The 17,903-nt window shown below is 43.8% G+C and overlaps 1 protein-coding gene across 1 annotated transcript; it reads left to right on the forward strand.

Annotated features, from left to right (window-relative positions):
• Positions 1-10,712: 10,712 nt before the first annotated feature.
• On the forward strand, positions 10,713-12,668 carry LOC307080111 (leucine-rich repeat-containing protein 4C-like; the record flags this gene model as incomplete). The annotated part of the gene is made up of 1 exon (XM_079742730.1): positions 10,713-12,668. One exon carries the CDS (start codon positions 10,713-10,715, stop codon positions 12,666-12,668), a length of 1,956 nt encoding a protein of 651 aa, XP_079598856.1.
• Between the last annotated feature and the right edge of the window lie 5,235 nt (positions 12,669-17,903).

Genomic DNA, 17,903 nt, shown 5'->3' on the forward strand with positions numbered 1-17,903 from the left:
TGTTTATCAGGATGTGCGTGCGTGTGTTTGTGTGTGTGTGTGTGTGTGTGTGTGTGTGTGTGTGTGTGTCTGTGTGTGTGTGTGTATGTGTGTGTGCATGGGTGTGTGTGTGTATGTCTACATGCAGTGTGTGTATATGGGTGTGCACGTGCGTGGATGTCGGCAAGGGTGCGTTTTTGTGTGTGTGTGTGTGTGTGTATGTGTGTGTGCGCGTGTGTCTGTGAGGCTGTATTTGTGTGTGTGTGTGTGTGTGTGTATGTATGTTTTATTGATCAGATAATTAATACCTATATGGTATTTTGCTGCTGTCAATTACAGCAAATGTAAAGTAAACAGATGGACCACATGTTGATGAACCATCTGTTAACATTGATCTTCACTGTTGATTTCAGTGCAGTTGATAAGTCTCCCTTTATTCATAACACGTTATGTAACACCATAATGCTATATAGATGGCATAGTTTCTTACGGCAATATGAATTCATTGAACCCTTATGAATATTATAAATCATATGCTCATATGTATGTATAATATATAAACAACATTTATAAATGTAGGTATATTAATTCTCTGTATTTTGTATTCCTTATATATGTATATATATATATATATATATATATATATATGTATATATACATGTGTATATATATATATATAATATATATATATATATATTATTTATACATATTAAATTCAAAGCAGCTGAATTCCACATTCATACGCCGAATAGTGTTTAGAACCAAGATGACCACTTGTTGAATATAACCCATTGAGAACTTTGTATTGGTAAGGCCGTCCTTTCACCGCAACGTCTGCTGCCTGGGCTCCAAGTTGATGAATACATTAAAGTGCTTCAATTGAAGTGGATAAACAGAAGTCCTTAGCAGTTATCCCTTACCGGGGCTAGGTCCAAACGTCAAGAGGTCTCACCTTCTGCAGTCCTCAGTCCTGAATCCAGCCAGCGCGCCTCTTATTTTTCATTAAGCGTCTGGCTTTCTTCAAGCTTCACCGGCGGAATATTAATACTAAATATTAGAGAAATATCCTGGTCAGGGGCCAAGCATTTCAGACAATAGTGCAAGCAAACATTAACCTTGAAGACAGAAAAATAGATATGTTGAAAAAGAATAAATCCCCTTACGCTTAATAATATTTATTCTTCCACGTTGCTTTGGCACTCCTCTATTTCCCCGGCTTTGGGGGTTTATAAAGTCTGTGTCTTAAAGCTGAAATCAAACAATACATAAATCATGTATCAACTATTTTCTGTTTGTAAAAAAAGATTGATAATACAAAGCACTGGAATATATCATGGCAATAAAAGGATAATATACTCCCCTTCAATCCCTACGACCACGTTTATCAATATATTTTACAGCCCCTGCTTGGCCCTGTGCCAAGGAGCCAGGAGAAGGCTTCAAAAGAAACCCTGACCAAACCACCCCTTTAAGTGGGCAGCATGCCTCTGAACTGACCTCCCCTTTAAGTGGGCAGCATGCCTCTCAACGGACCTCCCCTTTAAGTGGGCAGCATGCATCTGAACTGACCTCCCCTTTAACTGAACTTACCTCCCCTTTAAGAAGGCAGCGTGCCTCTGAACTGACCTCCCCTTTAAGCTGGCAGCATGCCTCTGACCCGACCTACCCTTTAAGTGGGCAGCATGCCTCTGAACGGACCTCCCCTTTAAGTGGGCAGCATACCTCTGAATGGACCTCCCCTTTAAGTGGGAAGCATGCCTCTGAACTGACCTACCCTTTAAGTTGGGCAGTAAGCCTCTTGGGGAAATACAATTGGCAAGGTCGTAAGAAAACAAAGTTCTTGAGACAACCAACAAAAGCGAAGAAGCAGATTATGACGTTGCAAACATTGTGTGTCAGAAACCATAATGAGTATTAAAAGTTTGTCCTCAAATAATATATTATGTCTATGCCAGCAGAATTAATTTGTATTTATTTAGAATTATGCTTTAAAATCAGATGAGCATATGAAGTCATCCAACTGGTCACACCCATTTAGGAATCAGGGCTATGGATCCCTGCCTATGCCATCCAGTCACCTTATGGTCATGTCCAACGACTCTGTAAAGATAACATGTCAGATGGCATCACGTGATGAGATAAGACGGTACTTTATCAACCCAAGAAGGGAAACGGGGCATCAGTAGCTCAGGAGGGCGAGCGGATTGACCGAACTCGATCCTGCTATTTGAGTGTTGAGGTGTGCCTGAGCAAGACACCTAACCCTGACTGCTCCCAACAAGCTGGCTGTCGCCTTGCATTGTGTGAATGTGAATGAATGGTTGCAGGTCGCTTTGGATGAAATCGTCAGCAAATTCCCCTAAATGTAATGTAAATGAAACGTGGGTGTCACAGCAGAAAGAACAGCGGTAGAAATGAATCAGATCCAAAAATAAAATACGAGTTAAACCTTCAAATTGATGAATAACATTGAATATATATATATTTATTTTCCTTATATTTCCCTTGTACCCAAAGAGGCCAATTAGAATCAGCTCGTTTATCAGGAGCATGTGTTGCTGCAGGGGCCCCTTCCTCCCACTCACGCCGGGGCCATTATCCAGTGTAAGGGCCGGCAGGATATGAACCCTGCACTCAAATAGCACTGCGCCGATGCCCCGCAGACATGATACAGCACTCTGCTCCCGCTCCGGTGGGCAGCACAGAACACCTGGCCCCCACTGACCCGGCCCCGGCGAGCAGTGGTCAGCGCTGACTCGCACGCCAAGGCGTGGGGCCACAGCACGGTTCAAGGGGAGCAGAGCGGTGCCTTTGAGCAAGGGGAGCGGTGCGAAGTGATGAAACACGAAGGCAACGCCGCCGGCGACGGCAGCTGGGATGTGTGGAACACTCCCCGTGATTCCATCGTGAACCGTCACGAGAAATCAAATCAAAACAAAATGCGAATCAGGGGGGTAAACATTTCTAGATTTCTGTGAAGAAAAGTGGATTAGAAGGACCACACATCACACACATGAATCATCAATACGGTTTATTACAGAGCATACACAGCTATGGACCAGTTGTATTTTGTATGTGTTTGGGCAACAGAAATAATCTGATGGGCACCAGAGGAAATTATTTCCATTTGCAATTTCGTTTGGCAGGTTGTATCAATTTCTAATCATCCCACGGTAGTCCTTATTAAAGTGTTCAAATTGGTCGTCCTTCAATTCTATAATCTCTATCGATTTAATCTGGGAAAAGTAGTAGTAATAGTATTGGTAGTTGTTGTAGTAGTACTGGTGGTCTTAGTAGTAGTATCAGTGTACAGCAGTAAGTATAGTTACTAGGGTTGGGTGTTTCAATCGAGTTACAACTACTTTCACACCATATGATGATGTTTGTTGTCTTATTTGCTGAATTTTTCTGTATTGTATTGCTTTTCTTATATTATTTGATAGTTTGTGAGATAATCATTGCATAATTAGCCTACTAGCATAAGGTGCTGTTGAGAAAGCACGGGGAGGGCCGTGGTGGTGTGGACTGCGGCAGACTGTTAGTCTCCGCAGTAAGTGATAATATATCTCTTATATGTGGGTGGAGGAGCAGCTGTCATGTCATCTCTGGTCGCGGTTTGCTAAACCCGTAGAAATACTCGCGGTCTCGTACAAGCAGCTGCAGGTACGATTGGAGGGAGCAGAAAAGAGCAGGAGAGGGCAGCATTTAGAAACTAAACCCAAAATAAACGCCTCCATCGCGTCTCTATTTTCTCCTCCGTTGAGAAATGACTCATTCACACACCTGTGATTGACAGGCAAGATGGATGCCCGGAATCAATCAGGGAAGAGATGCACTGATTGGCCAGTAATGAGCTAGGAGCGGTCCTAATTCTAAATTGCCTCCTACAAAGATGGGCACAGTGAACTAGAAACTCTCAGAGAGCATTTCGCTCAGTAACGGACGGCTAGACCCTTCATTCAAATTACACTGAAATAATTTCTCTTAAATCTTACCTAGAGCACCTTTAAGCAGTTCAAATAATACAAGGAGAAACATAGTAAAGAACGGGGACAGTAGTATGTCTAGTACTGGGACCCAGTCCCGTGTCAACAGAGTGCTTTACTACCGTGTTGCTTCTAAAGGAGTGTTGGCCGTTTTGACCTTAAAGGCTTTTGTTAGGGCCTGATATCAGTTGATGTTTGACGGGTGGAGGGAGGGGGGAGGGGGGCTGGAAATTGGTCCAATCTGCCAACGTCCATTAAAAAAAAATTATGTTTGCACACGCCGTCAAAGACGATGCAGAGCAATGATTTTAGCCGGGCTCTGACAACGACGTGACCCTGACCTTTCAACTCAATTCCATCCCCGTTTGGCAGAAGATAAAAGCCCTGGGTTCCTGTTGACACGACAACCGTGAGGAGCCTCCTTATCCCGCGAAGGGGACTCCACCAAGGATCCTCAGCCACTGGTGTTTGTGTTCGAGTGTTGCTAATTAATGGATAATTAACGAAGCGCCTGCTCGCTTTTGTTCAACAGCACCCATGGCACACTAGCAGCAGACTGCAACCTGCAACGTTAGCATCCAGAGCTAGCGCTCAGAGGCTGAAAGGCTGCTTCGTAGGCGGCGTTCCAACAGAGGAGGGCTTCCTGTCCTGTGTGGCTCGCATGTTTGCAGAAAATGCTTCCTGCGGAGGAGCCCCCCTCCCCCTCCTCTGTTCCGGTTTTACTTGACTACGGAAATGACAGAGATTCATTGTGGGGGATGGGGAACACCAGAGCTTCCCTGCTTCCCAGCTGTTGCTAATTAGCCCCATCATATCGTGGTTGGGTGTTTTTTTGTTTTTCTTGGTTCCCATTGAGTGGGGGAAGTTGAAAGTGCTGCAGACTGCTTTTCACAAAATGGTGCTCATCTGGAGGGACGAGCGGTTCTGTCAATCACTGGCCTCCATATCTGGGCTCTCTTGTTTCCCAGTCTTTCGTTGTTGAAGAGAGGCTGGAGGAGGAAGACTCATCATCGGGGTAGGCCTTTAGAACATGAATACACACCAGAAGACAGAGAGACAGACAATAACACAGACGGACAGGCAGACATTAAGACACACAGAGAGACAGGAGGACAGACGGACAGATGGGCGGACAAACAAACAGACAGACATACAGGAGGACAACCACACATACGGACAGACAGACAGGAGGACAGACAGGTGGACAAACTGACAGATGGACAGGAGGACAGACAGACAGACAGACAGTAGACGACTTAATGTATGATGTCATTAGGTCCCTAATTCCCTCAGCTGTAAAACTCATGCTGTGTCTGTGTTATGGACCTCAGCCCTGATAATAAATGGAATGGAGCCGCAATTCAGCTTTATTTTCACAGCCAGCTAATCTAATGACGCATTTTTTTCTGATTAATCGCTGTCGGGTCTATAAAACAACATAAATAAAAGCAAACCCCATCGCAAGCGTTCAGAGTCTAAAACGTTGTCTTAATTGTGCCTCGCTTCATTTATTAATAACAACCGCCAAATATTTTAACATCCAAAGCATAAAGTAGCAGGTGTTGATAAACTGCGTGAACGACTCTCCGTTTGTCAAAATAGGATAAGATAATTGTTTATATTGGCTATTCAAGCGCCGTCGCAGCCCTAAGATGTAATAACCAAGCCTCCATGGGGTTGATGGAACATTCCCTTCAGCGGACCACCCCCCCCACCAAGTCCTCCCACACTGTCATCACATCGTGGATACCTTACCCCTTATGTGTGTGTTTTTTTTCTCCTCCACACCATAAAGATGAAACATGGAGTCCACCTCGCGCATAAAAAAAACACCTATGTGGTCGTTCAGTAATACGATGTATTCCTGTGCCATCTTATTTATTTATGCGTTCATTTATATGCGTTGGGTTTATCCAACAGCAGTCTCATTTAATCTCCAGACAATAGCCCCCGAGGGGAGGAGATGTTCCGCCACGTCTTCCTCCACCAGTGAGATTCGGCTAAGACCCGCGCTTGGGATTATGCGTGACATAATGCGCACGGTGCGTATAAAAAAAACACAGGCGCGCGGGGCGATACCATCTACAGTACATTAATCCCATCGCCCGCGTCGGTCACGCCGGGGCATCGTGGTGTGCGTGTTATTTTTAGGCCCACGGTGGTTCTGCAGCATGCGGGGAACGGTGGGAGCAGGAGGAAGAGAGAATGATGGGTGGTTGTTCCTCTCCGCTGCCATGCTTTGTGCTTCGTCGCAGGATGTTAGGAAGTTACTACCAAGCTATTATTAAGGACTGACCTCATTTCATTTTGCATCTAATTAATCTCGCTAGCTTCTTCCTCCCTTTGCTCTCTCTGATTCTCTCTGTTTCTATCTCTGCCGCTCTCTCTCTCTGCCTCTCTCTCTCTCTCTCTCTCTCTCTGCCTCTCTCTCTCTCTCCCTCTCTTTCTGTGTCCGTCTCGCTATCTCTATCTCTGTTTCTCTCTACATGTCTCTCTCCCCCCATCTCTCTCTCCCTCTCCCTCTGTCCTCTGTTTCCTCTCTCTCTCTGTATCTCTCTCACCCCCCCATCTCTATCTCTATGTTTCTCTCTCTGTCTCCCTCTTTACCTCCCTCTCTCCCCCTTTCTGCTTCTCTCTCTGCCTCTCTGTGTGTCTCAAACTCGCTCTCTCTCTCTGTCTCCGTCTCCCTCTCTCTCTGTGTCTCTGCCTCTCGATCTGTTTCTCTCTCTCTCTATAGCTCCTTCTTTTTCCCTCCCCTTTCCTTTTCTCTCCCTGTCACTCTTTCACATGTTTCAGCAAACAAGGACACTCCCACTAGCTCACATACTCTCAAACCCAGATGCACATTCCCACACACGTGCACAAACACACAGACACGCTCAGACGTATTCATAAGCATGCAGAGAAATGCCAACACACACTCTCACAAGCACATCCTAGTTTGCCTGTTCTTATGCTGCTATTAATGTGGGAGGAAGAAGAGGGAGAAAATATTTCCAGTGAAAGAAGCAATCCTTTTTCTTTAGTCAATGAAAAGGAAGGGAAATAATTTGCTATCCTGGGGTAGGATTAGACAACGTTTTTTAAAGGATAATTCTCTCCTATGTGAATAGTGGTTCAGTGTTTTTCGCTTTTCTTTGGGTAGCGCGGTTTTTGTCTCCCGGTGTGATTTCTGTGTGACTTCTATATGCACCGGAACAAACAGGAGCCTTGTGATTATCAGCCGGTTGGACTGTGGGCTCTCTGTGTGTCGCGGATGATGGATGGACGGCAGTCGGGCTGTTGTTTGAGCACTGTGTGGTCGCTGCCTCTGACATATTGATTTGTTGCAGCATGCAAAAATATCGCTTCTAGTTTCTATGGCTTCCAAGGTGTATTCTCATTGGTTCCCCAAGGGACGGAGTGATTTCGTCCAATCACACAAATCTCCCAGATCCACAACACAGCTTAGATCTAATCAGTTGTTGTTTATTTCCTGTGTTAATTACTTCCACCCTGACGTCACTGTGTACTACATGCAAAGGCCCATGCATGCATATTAATAGATATGTATTTATTTATGCAACCACAACAAGGGATAAGCCAATGTTCTGAGCACTTTATAATACAACACAATGCACATTCCAGAGCAGAGAGTGTCTAAAGATTAACATTCAGAGTGTTTGGTACAACATTGTGAGGATGGCATGGCTTGGAACCGGAGGAAGCAGAGATACACTGTGTTAGACAGCAACGTCTCCACCACGCATCGGTTTTGATTTAGTTTCCCAGAGAAAACAGATTTTCCTCTTCCATTGTCTGCCGGTTTCGTTCATAGTTCCTTCACTGTTTGGTTTGCAAATCAACTTAATCTTGGCACTTCTCACCAATGAGACCGACTACACTGCAGCATGAAGACACAGGAAGCTGTCTTGCTGTACCAAATCAAGCAACATAAAACATGTTATAATATTTTCAAAACTAGCTCACTCTGGCAAACCTTGCTGTGTACCAATGTAGCATAAGATAAACAAAAATAAGGTCAAATGATAGAATTGTATACGTTTCAGATCTTATTAGCAAAGTGATTCAACCCACCCTTAATTCTAAACGCATCAGCTTGCTGTAACGCTGAAAGTCACAAATCAGAGCACACAGCATTCATACTCGCTTTTATCTCTATCATTTATCCCACCAAAATGACACGGCAATAAGGTTGAACGCTACGTGGAGACAAAATGCTCACGGTACCGGTTACGTACCGGGATCGGATAGAACCACTCGACAAAAAGCTGCTCTCCCTGCTCTTGTCGAGCCCTGGGAAGGATCAAACAAGGCAAGAAGAGAAAATCCTGACTTAATACAAAGAATACACCAAAAAATCTCTTGCCTCCAGGCTTCCTGTGGTTGGAGTTTGAAGTTCGCAATTACAGATGAATGGAGTCATTAATCGATATATTAATCAGCAATTACAGTAATAGCCTGCCCGTTTTGAAGGGAAGGAGACAAGCCTTTAGTTGAGGGATATAAATAGGCGCTGTGACACACATAACACCAGAGAGTGACTGCCGAGAGGCAGCCCTGACTGCCAGAACGTACCCCTAGTCATATACCATCACTAACTCACACACACACATCACTCACCCACACACTAATCACACACACACACACACACACACACACACACACACACACACACAAACATTACACTCACCAACACACTAATCACACACATTCAAGCACACGCACACGCACGCAGCCACACACACACATAAACACACTCACTCTAATGCACACACACACACACACTCGAACATCACACACACAAACCCCCCCCCCCCCCCCCCACACACACACACACACAAACACACACACTCGAACATCACACACAGAGACACACACACAAACGCAAACATATATCTCTACATATACTCCCAACCCATTCCCCATGTCCTCAGGTGGCTTTGGTGCGGACGGCATCCCTAGTGTGCCTTGTTACACAGACAACAACATGTCACCACACATGTGTCATATTATCAGAAGTTTCCAGATATCTCACTGGAAGGAGTGGTGGTGGTGGGGGTGGGGGGCATGGCTCTTATTGATGTTCTCTCAGTGCCAGGTATAAATCACCGCACACAGAAGTCATACTCGCTTTTATCTCCGCCATTCATCCTGGAGATATGACACGGCAAAAAGGTTGAACGCTGCATGGAGACTCAGTGTGTGTGTGTGTGTGTGTGTTTGTGTGTCTTTGTTCCTTGTTTGTGTGTGTGTTTGTGTGTGTGCATGTGTGTGTGTGTGTGTATATCTCATTAGAGAGGAAGATGAAGTCTACTGACGGCCCCGGAGTAAATAAATAAATTGGACCCTGATATTAAATTGCTGTGTCTGTGTGTATATATATATATTTGTTCTGACTGACCTTCAAGTTGAGGCTGGCATGTGTGTCTATTTTTCTTTGTACTGAAATCCAGTAAAACCAGAAAGAGTGACAATGTTTTCCCTCCTTATTACAAGAATATCCTGTCTCTGCATGACTCTTGGCTTCGGAGCTGTGGATTTTCATTGTCAACCCGAAAACATTGAAACAAACCACTGATCCAGAGAATCCAGCCATTAGCCCTTACATTGTATGGTTTCTCCAAACATCTATGCTAGGCAACAGAGACGGGCTCGCTATGAAGGAACTGTGCATGCACAGGGATTTGTTTACCTACTCTGTAACTGACACTTCAAACAGATCTATGTGGAGGGTTATGTAAGGAATAAACTAAGGCGTGATGTCCCGCTAAATATATCAATAACAGGATACGCCTGAGTGGTTAAATCCGCTTATATCACCGTAAGCAACATGATTAGATGTATGTTACATCCAGCTGTAAGGTTACTTTCAGAATACTCTCCTGCGGTACTTTGATTGAATTGTTTTTGCGTTGTCAGGCCAAAGGTTGTATTTCAGAGTTGTTTGTAAAGCTGGATTTGTAGCGCATTGATTCTGAGCTGCTGAAAGGCAGAGGTGTGCAGTTATGGAAAGATAATGCACACTGTTGGAGCGTCATTGACTAATTGTATTCACTCATCAAGTATTGATCCCAATGCTGTGGTATAAGTAGGTGTGGATATAACAAGGTTTAAGTAGGTGTAGGTATAATTAGGTGTAGATATAAAGAGGTATAAGTAGGTTTAGATTCCGATGCATGAAACAACTGGATGGCTCTTTGCCTTTTTCTAACAATGGAAAGCTCTGAGCTACGAATCGGTTTGAGGACAGAAAAGCAATGCTGTGGCACATTATTTTTACTTTGGGGATATCTACAGTGGGATAATTATCATACACTAGTAGTATGTGGTATTGCTTATCCACAAAAATGCAAAACAAAAACGAAATATTAACCTCATATTTCAGATTTCTATGGCCACTAGGCACCCTCTCTTCTTCTTTAAATAGCTTGGGGAGCACTTTAGCCTTTTCATTTTCAATACAATAACAAAATCCAGCACAGCACCTGAATAACAAAGTTTCTTCATTTTTCACAAGTGCAAAAATATTGATGAAATCCCAATGGGTTAGACATTTAATAAATAGCCACTCCGATTTCGATTGTAAACTTAGATTGTTCTCAGCCTTACTCACTTATCAGCGGCTGATAAATTAACACATGTAAATATAAAACACTTTAACACTCTGCCCTCTTCTGACTTCTCGTTTCAGGCGGCTGAAGTACTCTCTCTCTCTAGAGTGGAAGACCCGTCAATGAATTATGAATGTTGAACAAGATGACCTCCTCTCAGCAGCAGCAGATGATGAGAGGTCCTAGGCTGAACCGGGCCTTGTCCGACCCATTGCTTGTGCTGCTCCTGGCCCTCCAGCTACTGGTCGTGGCAGGGCTGGTGCGCGCTCAGACCTGCCCATCCGTCTGCTCCTGCAGTAACCAGTTCAGTAAGGTCATCTGCACGCGGCGCGGTCTCCGCGATGTCCCCGATGGCATATCCACCAACACTCGCTACCTGAACCTGCAGGAGAACCTCATCCAGGTCATCAAGGTGGACAGCTTCAAGCACCTGAGACACTTGGAGATCCTGCAGCTGAGCAAAAACCACATCCGCAACATTGAACTGGGGGCCTTCAATGGACTGGCCAGCTTAAACACCCTGGAGCTTTTTGACAACCGCCTCACCACCATCCCCAACGGGGCGTTTGAGTACCTCTCCAAGCTGAAAGAGCTCTGGCTGAGGAATAACCCCATAGAGAGCATCCCCTCCTATGCCTTCAACAGAGTGCCGTCGCTACGCCGGCTGGACCTCGGGGAGCTCAAGCGTCTCTCTTACATATCGGAAGGGGCCTTTGAAGGGCTGAGCAACCTGCGCTACCTGAACCTGGGTATGTGCAACCTAAAGGAAATCCCCAACCTGATTCCCCTGGTGAGGCTGGATGAGCTGGAGATGTCTGGCAACCAACTGGCGGTCATCAAGCCCGGCTCGTTCAAAGGGCTGATTCACCTGCAGAAGCTGTGGATGATGCACGCCCAGATCCAGACCATAGAGAGGAACTCTTTTGACGACCTGCAGTCGCTAGTGGAGCTCAACCTGGCCCATAACAACCTGACCCTGTTGCCCCACGATCTGTTCACGCCCTTGCATCACCTGGAGAGGGTGCACTTACACCACAATCCATGGAATTGTAACTGTGATATTCTCTGGCTGAGCTGGTGGCTGAAAGAGATGGTGCCGGCCAACACTAGTTGCTGCGCCCGCTGTAGCTCCCCATTCAGCCACAAGGGGCGCTACATCGGGGAACTGGACCAGAACTACTTTCATTGTTATGCTCCTGTTATTGTGGAGCGCCCAACAGACCTGAATGTGACAGAAGGCAGCCCCGCAGAGCTCAAATGCAGGGCCAGCTCCCTGACCTCTGTCAGTTGGATTACCCCCAACGGCTCCATCATGACACATGGTGCGTACAGGGTCCGCATCTCTGTTCTGAACGACGGGACGTTGAACTTCACCAATGTTTCCATGCAGGACACGGGCACGTACACGTGCATGGTGAGCAATTCGGCGGGCAACACGACCGCCTCCGCCACGCTCAACGTGACGTCCACCGAAAACAGCGGCTTCAGCTACTTCACCACGGTGACGGTGGAGACCATAGAGACCCCGCACAACGAGGGCTTCACCACGGTGCAGCAGAACGTGAGACCCACCACGTCCGGTCCGTGGGAGTCTATCTCCTCCAGCTCCACCACCACCACCGCCGCCACCACCACCACAGCCCGGAGGTCGCAGTCCACCCGGACGACGGAGAGGCCGTACACCGTCCCTGTCACGGAGCTGGGCGGAGAGGGCTCTCTCAACGGCCTGGACGAGGTCATGAAGACCACCAAGATCATCATCGGCTGCTTCGTGGCCATCACGCTGATGGCGGCCGTCATGCTGATCATCTTCTACAAGATGCGGAAGCAGCACCACCAGCAGAACCACCACGCGCCCCAGCGCACCATCGAGATCATCAACGTGGACGAGGACTGCGTGACCGGCGGTCCAGGCATGGAGGGACACCTTTCCCTTCCCCCACTGGAGCATGAGCACCTCAACCATTACAACAGCTACAAGAACGCGTACAACCACGTCTCCACCATCAACTCCATACACAGCTCCGCGCATGAACCTTTATTGATCCGGGCGAGCTCCAAAGACAATGTGCAAGAGACCCAGATCTGATCTGCTTTCGTTTTCGTTTTCCCAGAATGGAACGGGACACACACTGATTCATTCAAGTATAGACAATATTTACAAGACGATTATTGGCCGAGAGGATGAGGAGTTTGCAGGCCATTGAAGGGGACAAACCTGGAATGTGTCCTCGGCTAATCATTTGTTGGTGATGTTTATTCAATGACTTTGGGAATTAGGGTATGTCTACTGTTTCAAAAAGTGTCTTTACAAAACAAAGGTTATTTATTTAAGAAAAATATTGTGGTTAAATTTAGAAAAAAATGTGTTCTGCATTTATTTTTTCAGCTCTTGATTCATTGTTTATTTTCATTGTTGATAGGTTTACTTTAACGCTTAAAGAAAAGAATGTTAGTGGTTTAATTTAATCAGGTAGTCTGACAGATAAAAGACAGGATGCTTTTTTTCTCACATCTGCTAAAAACTTTCAGCCTCATTAGTGAATCTCCTCTGCAATCAATTGTTTTTGAAAAAGATAAACCTTCTTGATGCATATGAGGAATGGGATTAGTTTTTGGTTTTTGATTCATAAATTCTATCATACTGATATAAAATGTCATTACAGACGATTTTACAACAAGGGAACATTTGTATTTTTACTATTGTAAAAATAACAGCCAACAATTAGAGATTAATACGGAATGAAACAATTAAGTTTATACACTTTATTTATGAAGGAACAGACTTATTTGTGGTTTCATTTTTTCTATACATTTATCCCATTAACATTCACCTGTTTGATTTTTTGAGCTGTGCAAAGATGTCCACAGATTATGAGATTAACGATGTCATTTACTAGCATACAACTGCTTGCTAATCAGGGAGGGTCTTAATGCAAATGCAATCATAGGGTACAACAAACAAAGAGTCTAAGACTAATTGGGAAGATTAAAATCAAAGGGTTAATTACAAACACGTGTCTGAATAATGACCAGCATTATGGTTAACTTCACGTCACTTCTCTGACCAACCAAAATCACAGATACCTTCTTACCTGACGATGTATTGAAGTTAAATCCTCTTGATTAGGGCCATGATAGAGCGAGCAGAGCTTCCATTCCCCTAGCATAACAGCAGCACTGCTGAGGGGCAGTTAAACACACTCCTAAATCCTTTATACAGCTGCGTGAGCACATTGTCTGTCATCCGCTTGCCACTATCACACATGGCCAGGGCACGGGAGTCCCAGATCCACACAGGGCCCCTGCCAAGCACAGGACACCCGGCCCAGAGAGGCCGTCCTGCCAGGGCTTATGCCGCGCGAGGCGTCAGGGGAGGGCATATGGGACCGGGCATCAAGCAGATGTTCCCGGTGGCACCTGCGTCTCATCTCCGCTCAGAGCCCCAACTCTGGGCCATTTCCATTTTAATTGACGTGCCCATGGGTTGAGAGACAGACCCCGTGCTGAATGCACCGCGTCTACTCTACAGTCATTTGCCAAGTCTCAACACTGGAAATGTGTGATGTTAGGATGTGTTGGTCACATCCAAGACTGTGAAAGGTGTCTCCGGAGAGGCTCTCCTGCAAGGACTTTGCTTTATCTCTACTACCAGTCACAGATACATTCAATCCAAGCCCTTCGGTTATCTACAATGGCTCTTGATTTGACAATATGCATTTAATCACACGTGTTGCAGATCTGAAGACAGACCATACCAACAATTGTTTTTCTCATTATATGCTTTAACAATGACCAAAATCTTAAATAATAAACGGAATTACAATGAAAACGTTTTTGGAAATGAAATACAAAAACGTGATCAGAGAAATATCAAATCAGTGTGCAAAGGCCTCCCAGGATTATATTCATCTTGAAGTTGCACTGATGTCGCATACGTGTTCATTTAATCCATTTTTACCACTGGAATGAGGTGTATGTGTTGATCCATGATTGATTTGACCGTCCGTACCGAGAGAAAGCAAACAAGTGTGACCGTCCCTTATTTCTAAGTTGAAGGTAAACAACAAATATGTTAGTTAGACTGTCGCATATATATGTAGGAAGTATAAATATTTTTGTCGCCGCTCTGAAATTCATACTTTAGTTTGATTTGTTGGTTTGATTGTTTGTTTGTTTTAGAGAGGAAACGCTGTTCTAGCAGTAGATTTATATGAGCATATGTTTTGAGAATAAAATGAACAAAAACAAAAAAACTTTTTAAAGTTTGATTTTACATGTGCCAACAACTTGTTCTCAAAAGTAAAAAAGACAAACAAGCTGTAAGAAGATAATACATTGATTTTCATGTAAACATTCTTTTATGACCTTTAAAAGATATGAAGATCAATTATAGGAACACAGTTTGTAGTTCAGACACAAAATACGGTTAAAAAATAAACTATTGTTGTTTTTTGTATTGTCTGATTCTTATTTCTGTATAGGGCATATCATGGATGACAATATCCTTTCAAAAAACCTTTTCATTGGTATGAATTATGTTGTTCCAGTACTTAAACTATCGCTGGTTAATGTGTGTTGTCCAAGAAATGTGTTCTGCAACATCAACTGTTCCCACTTAAAGATCACAAAACAGATGGTCCTTTTACGTAATTCTTCCAAATTGGACGGATGGTGAATGCAAATCTTTAACCAATCACTTCAATGGTCCGTCTCTTCCACGTTATTTTCACAGGAAACAGAGTTGATGTGGCGGACTGCGATTGTTTCATAACACACGTAAGAAGCAGTACTCTTTAAATTAGAAAAAATCCATGCATGACAGTGCCCCTTTAAGGCTTGTTTGAGATTATTTTTTCTGTTAAATTATTGCTACTTTATCAAGTGTAACGGCTGTCAGGCATTGCCGGTCATTGCTGTGGATGCAATATATCACAAAAAGGAAACTGAATAATCTAAACCATCTCTTGCAAAGAACGTTTTGTTTTTCAACTTTACATGCATAAGAAAATGAAAGCATCACACCAAGCCATGCAGAGGTTACATTTATGTCACGCTATATGATAGTAATATTATACTATCTGAAATGACAAAATTTCATCACAGGGGACTAACAGGGAATGCAATGCTAACATCCAATGCTAAAATAGAAGCTTAAAAATCTTTTTATTTGTCAGCCTCACACTAGAATGTCTTTGATGTCAAATCGCTTACAATATCACTAAGTTCTATTATGCATTAGGTCTACAAAACGTTGAAGATACATTATGGATGTTTAATACAATCAAAACGGTGTTGCTGATGGATACGTAGATATATCAATGTTTTTGGTTGTAATCTGCAAATATTCATGCCAATCGAAGCAGTAAAACATTTAAAGGAAGATGTGTGAGGTACGTCTGACAGTTTGACAAGGGAATCAGCCGAGACCCTGGGATGTCTGGCTCTAAGATGCAAGATTGATACCCTTGCTCTTGAAATTGTACAATGCCATGGGACTTGAGGAATACATGATATATCAAATGTTGAGCATTTTCAAGAAAGCGTCTTGAGAAGGCAGCGAGCTCCTGGGGAACTGCATCTAAGTCGTTTTTCCAAAGAAAAGTATGTCCCCTGCTTCTACCATCAGACGCGCACCACCACATTGTTCTTAAGCTCCATCTTGTTGACTGACCTCTTGAGAAAGAATTTCCACGCAAAATGCACTGAGACGTGAATCTCTTTCCCTTTGCGGCAAAGATAGACAAACATGTGGTCCATGAAGGAGATGTATCTGGTGATGTCAAGTAGATGCTGCAGTCTGGTGCAGTGTCTTTATGCCGCTGATCAACACATGGAATCGCTACACTGCTACACTCTACATTTAGGTACGTATTTATGTAGTATTTCAGTAAATAGGATGTGTGAATATGAGAATACTTCGATCAGTGTGATTGTCCACTTTGTTAAGCCTAAGGATGGTTGAAGGATCTATCTTACCTGCTGAATTTTTACTTTAATATATTAAAGGACTATATTTATTCATCCATTTCTTCCAATATTTTAACATTAATATTAACACTAAGAATTTCGAAAATGTGATGTTAGCAGAAAAGGTGGCAAAGTTAACCTTTAATTTTTACAAGCAATGAAAAGCAGTCAATGTTTAAATAGTTGTGCTTGCCTTCCAAAATTTGAATGTATGAAAACTTAAAGGACATCTCAACTAAATTGTTGTATTTAATAATGAAAATGAAGACACTGTGTTCAAAAGGAAACTTCTTATTTATTTATGATTTCCAGGGAATCTTTGAAAAGTCATATTGGAATAATAGGGCAAACAAAATCTCACAGTTCCTGCTTAGCTTCAAGCTTTTTGCGTTCTATTAAACAAAGGCAACATTATACAGCTTCATTTCAGACAAAAAAATGGCTTCTGGAGAGGTAATGTGGTTTCATAAAATCTATGAATTAGAAGTGAAAAAAACTCAGATTTGCTGTCATTTCTACGTTGCATTGCATTCGTAAAAGTAATTTTAATGCATTGCATATGTTTTAATACATTCAATCTAATATCCTATTCGAACATTTATAACATTGATTGAAGGCAATGCAACTTTGAAATATAATGAAACCTTTAACGTCTAAATTATTCATCTTTCCCCATCACAACTTTGCATCCCATCCATTACCTGCCCACAGACTGAATATTGATGAAGGCCCCGTCGCGGAGCCTTTGGGATCGCTGACGTCAGAGAGAGGGCCCATCCTGGACAACCTTGGCCCCATTCATCTCCCCTCCCCACAGTGAGCCTCATTGATCTCGCTAGCTGCTGTTGATTTTCTCATTGTCTATGTGGTGTACCAGCAGCTCCCCCATCCACCAATCAACTTCTCCCAATCCGCAGTTTGCAATGTGATAATACACACATCACACAAAAGCTGGTAAATCAACACAGAAAAAAAACGCTACGGTTTTATGTGCCAGTGCAGGTGTGTGTGTGTGTGTGTGTCAGTTTGTGTGTGCGTGTCAGTTTGTGTGTGTGTGTGTGGGTGTGTGTGTGTGTGCGTGTGTGTGTGTGTGTGTGTGTGTGTGTGTGTGTCAGTGTTTGTGTGTGTAAGTGTGTCGGTGTATGTGTATCAGTGTGTCTGTGTGTGTCAGTATGTGTGTGTGTGTTTGTGTGTGTGTGTGTGTGTGTGTGTGTGTGTGTGTGTGTGTGTGTGTGTGTGTGTGTGTGTGTGTGTGTGTGTGTGTGTGTGTGTGTGTGTGTGTGTGTGTGTGCGTGTGTTTGTGGACAGAACATCATCCACTCCAGCTTTCATAGGGCTTCCAACAGCCTTTGGT

Source organism: Pollachius pollachius (assembly GCF_949987615.1).
Source record: "Pollachius pollachius genome assembly, chromosome: 9".
Lineage (NCBI taxonomy): Eukaryota > Metazoa > Chordata > Actinopteri > Gadiformes > Gadidae > Pollachius > Pollachius pollachius.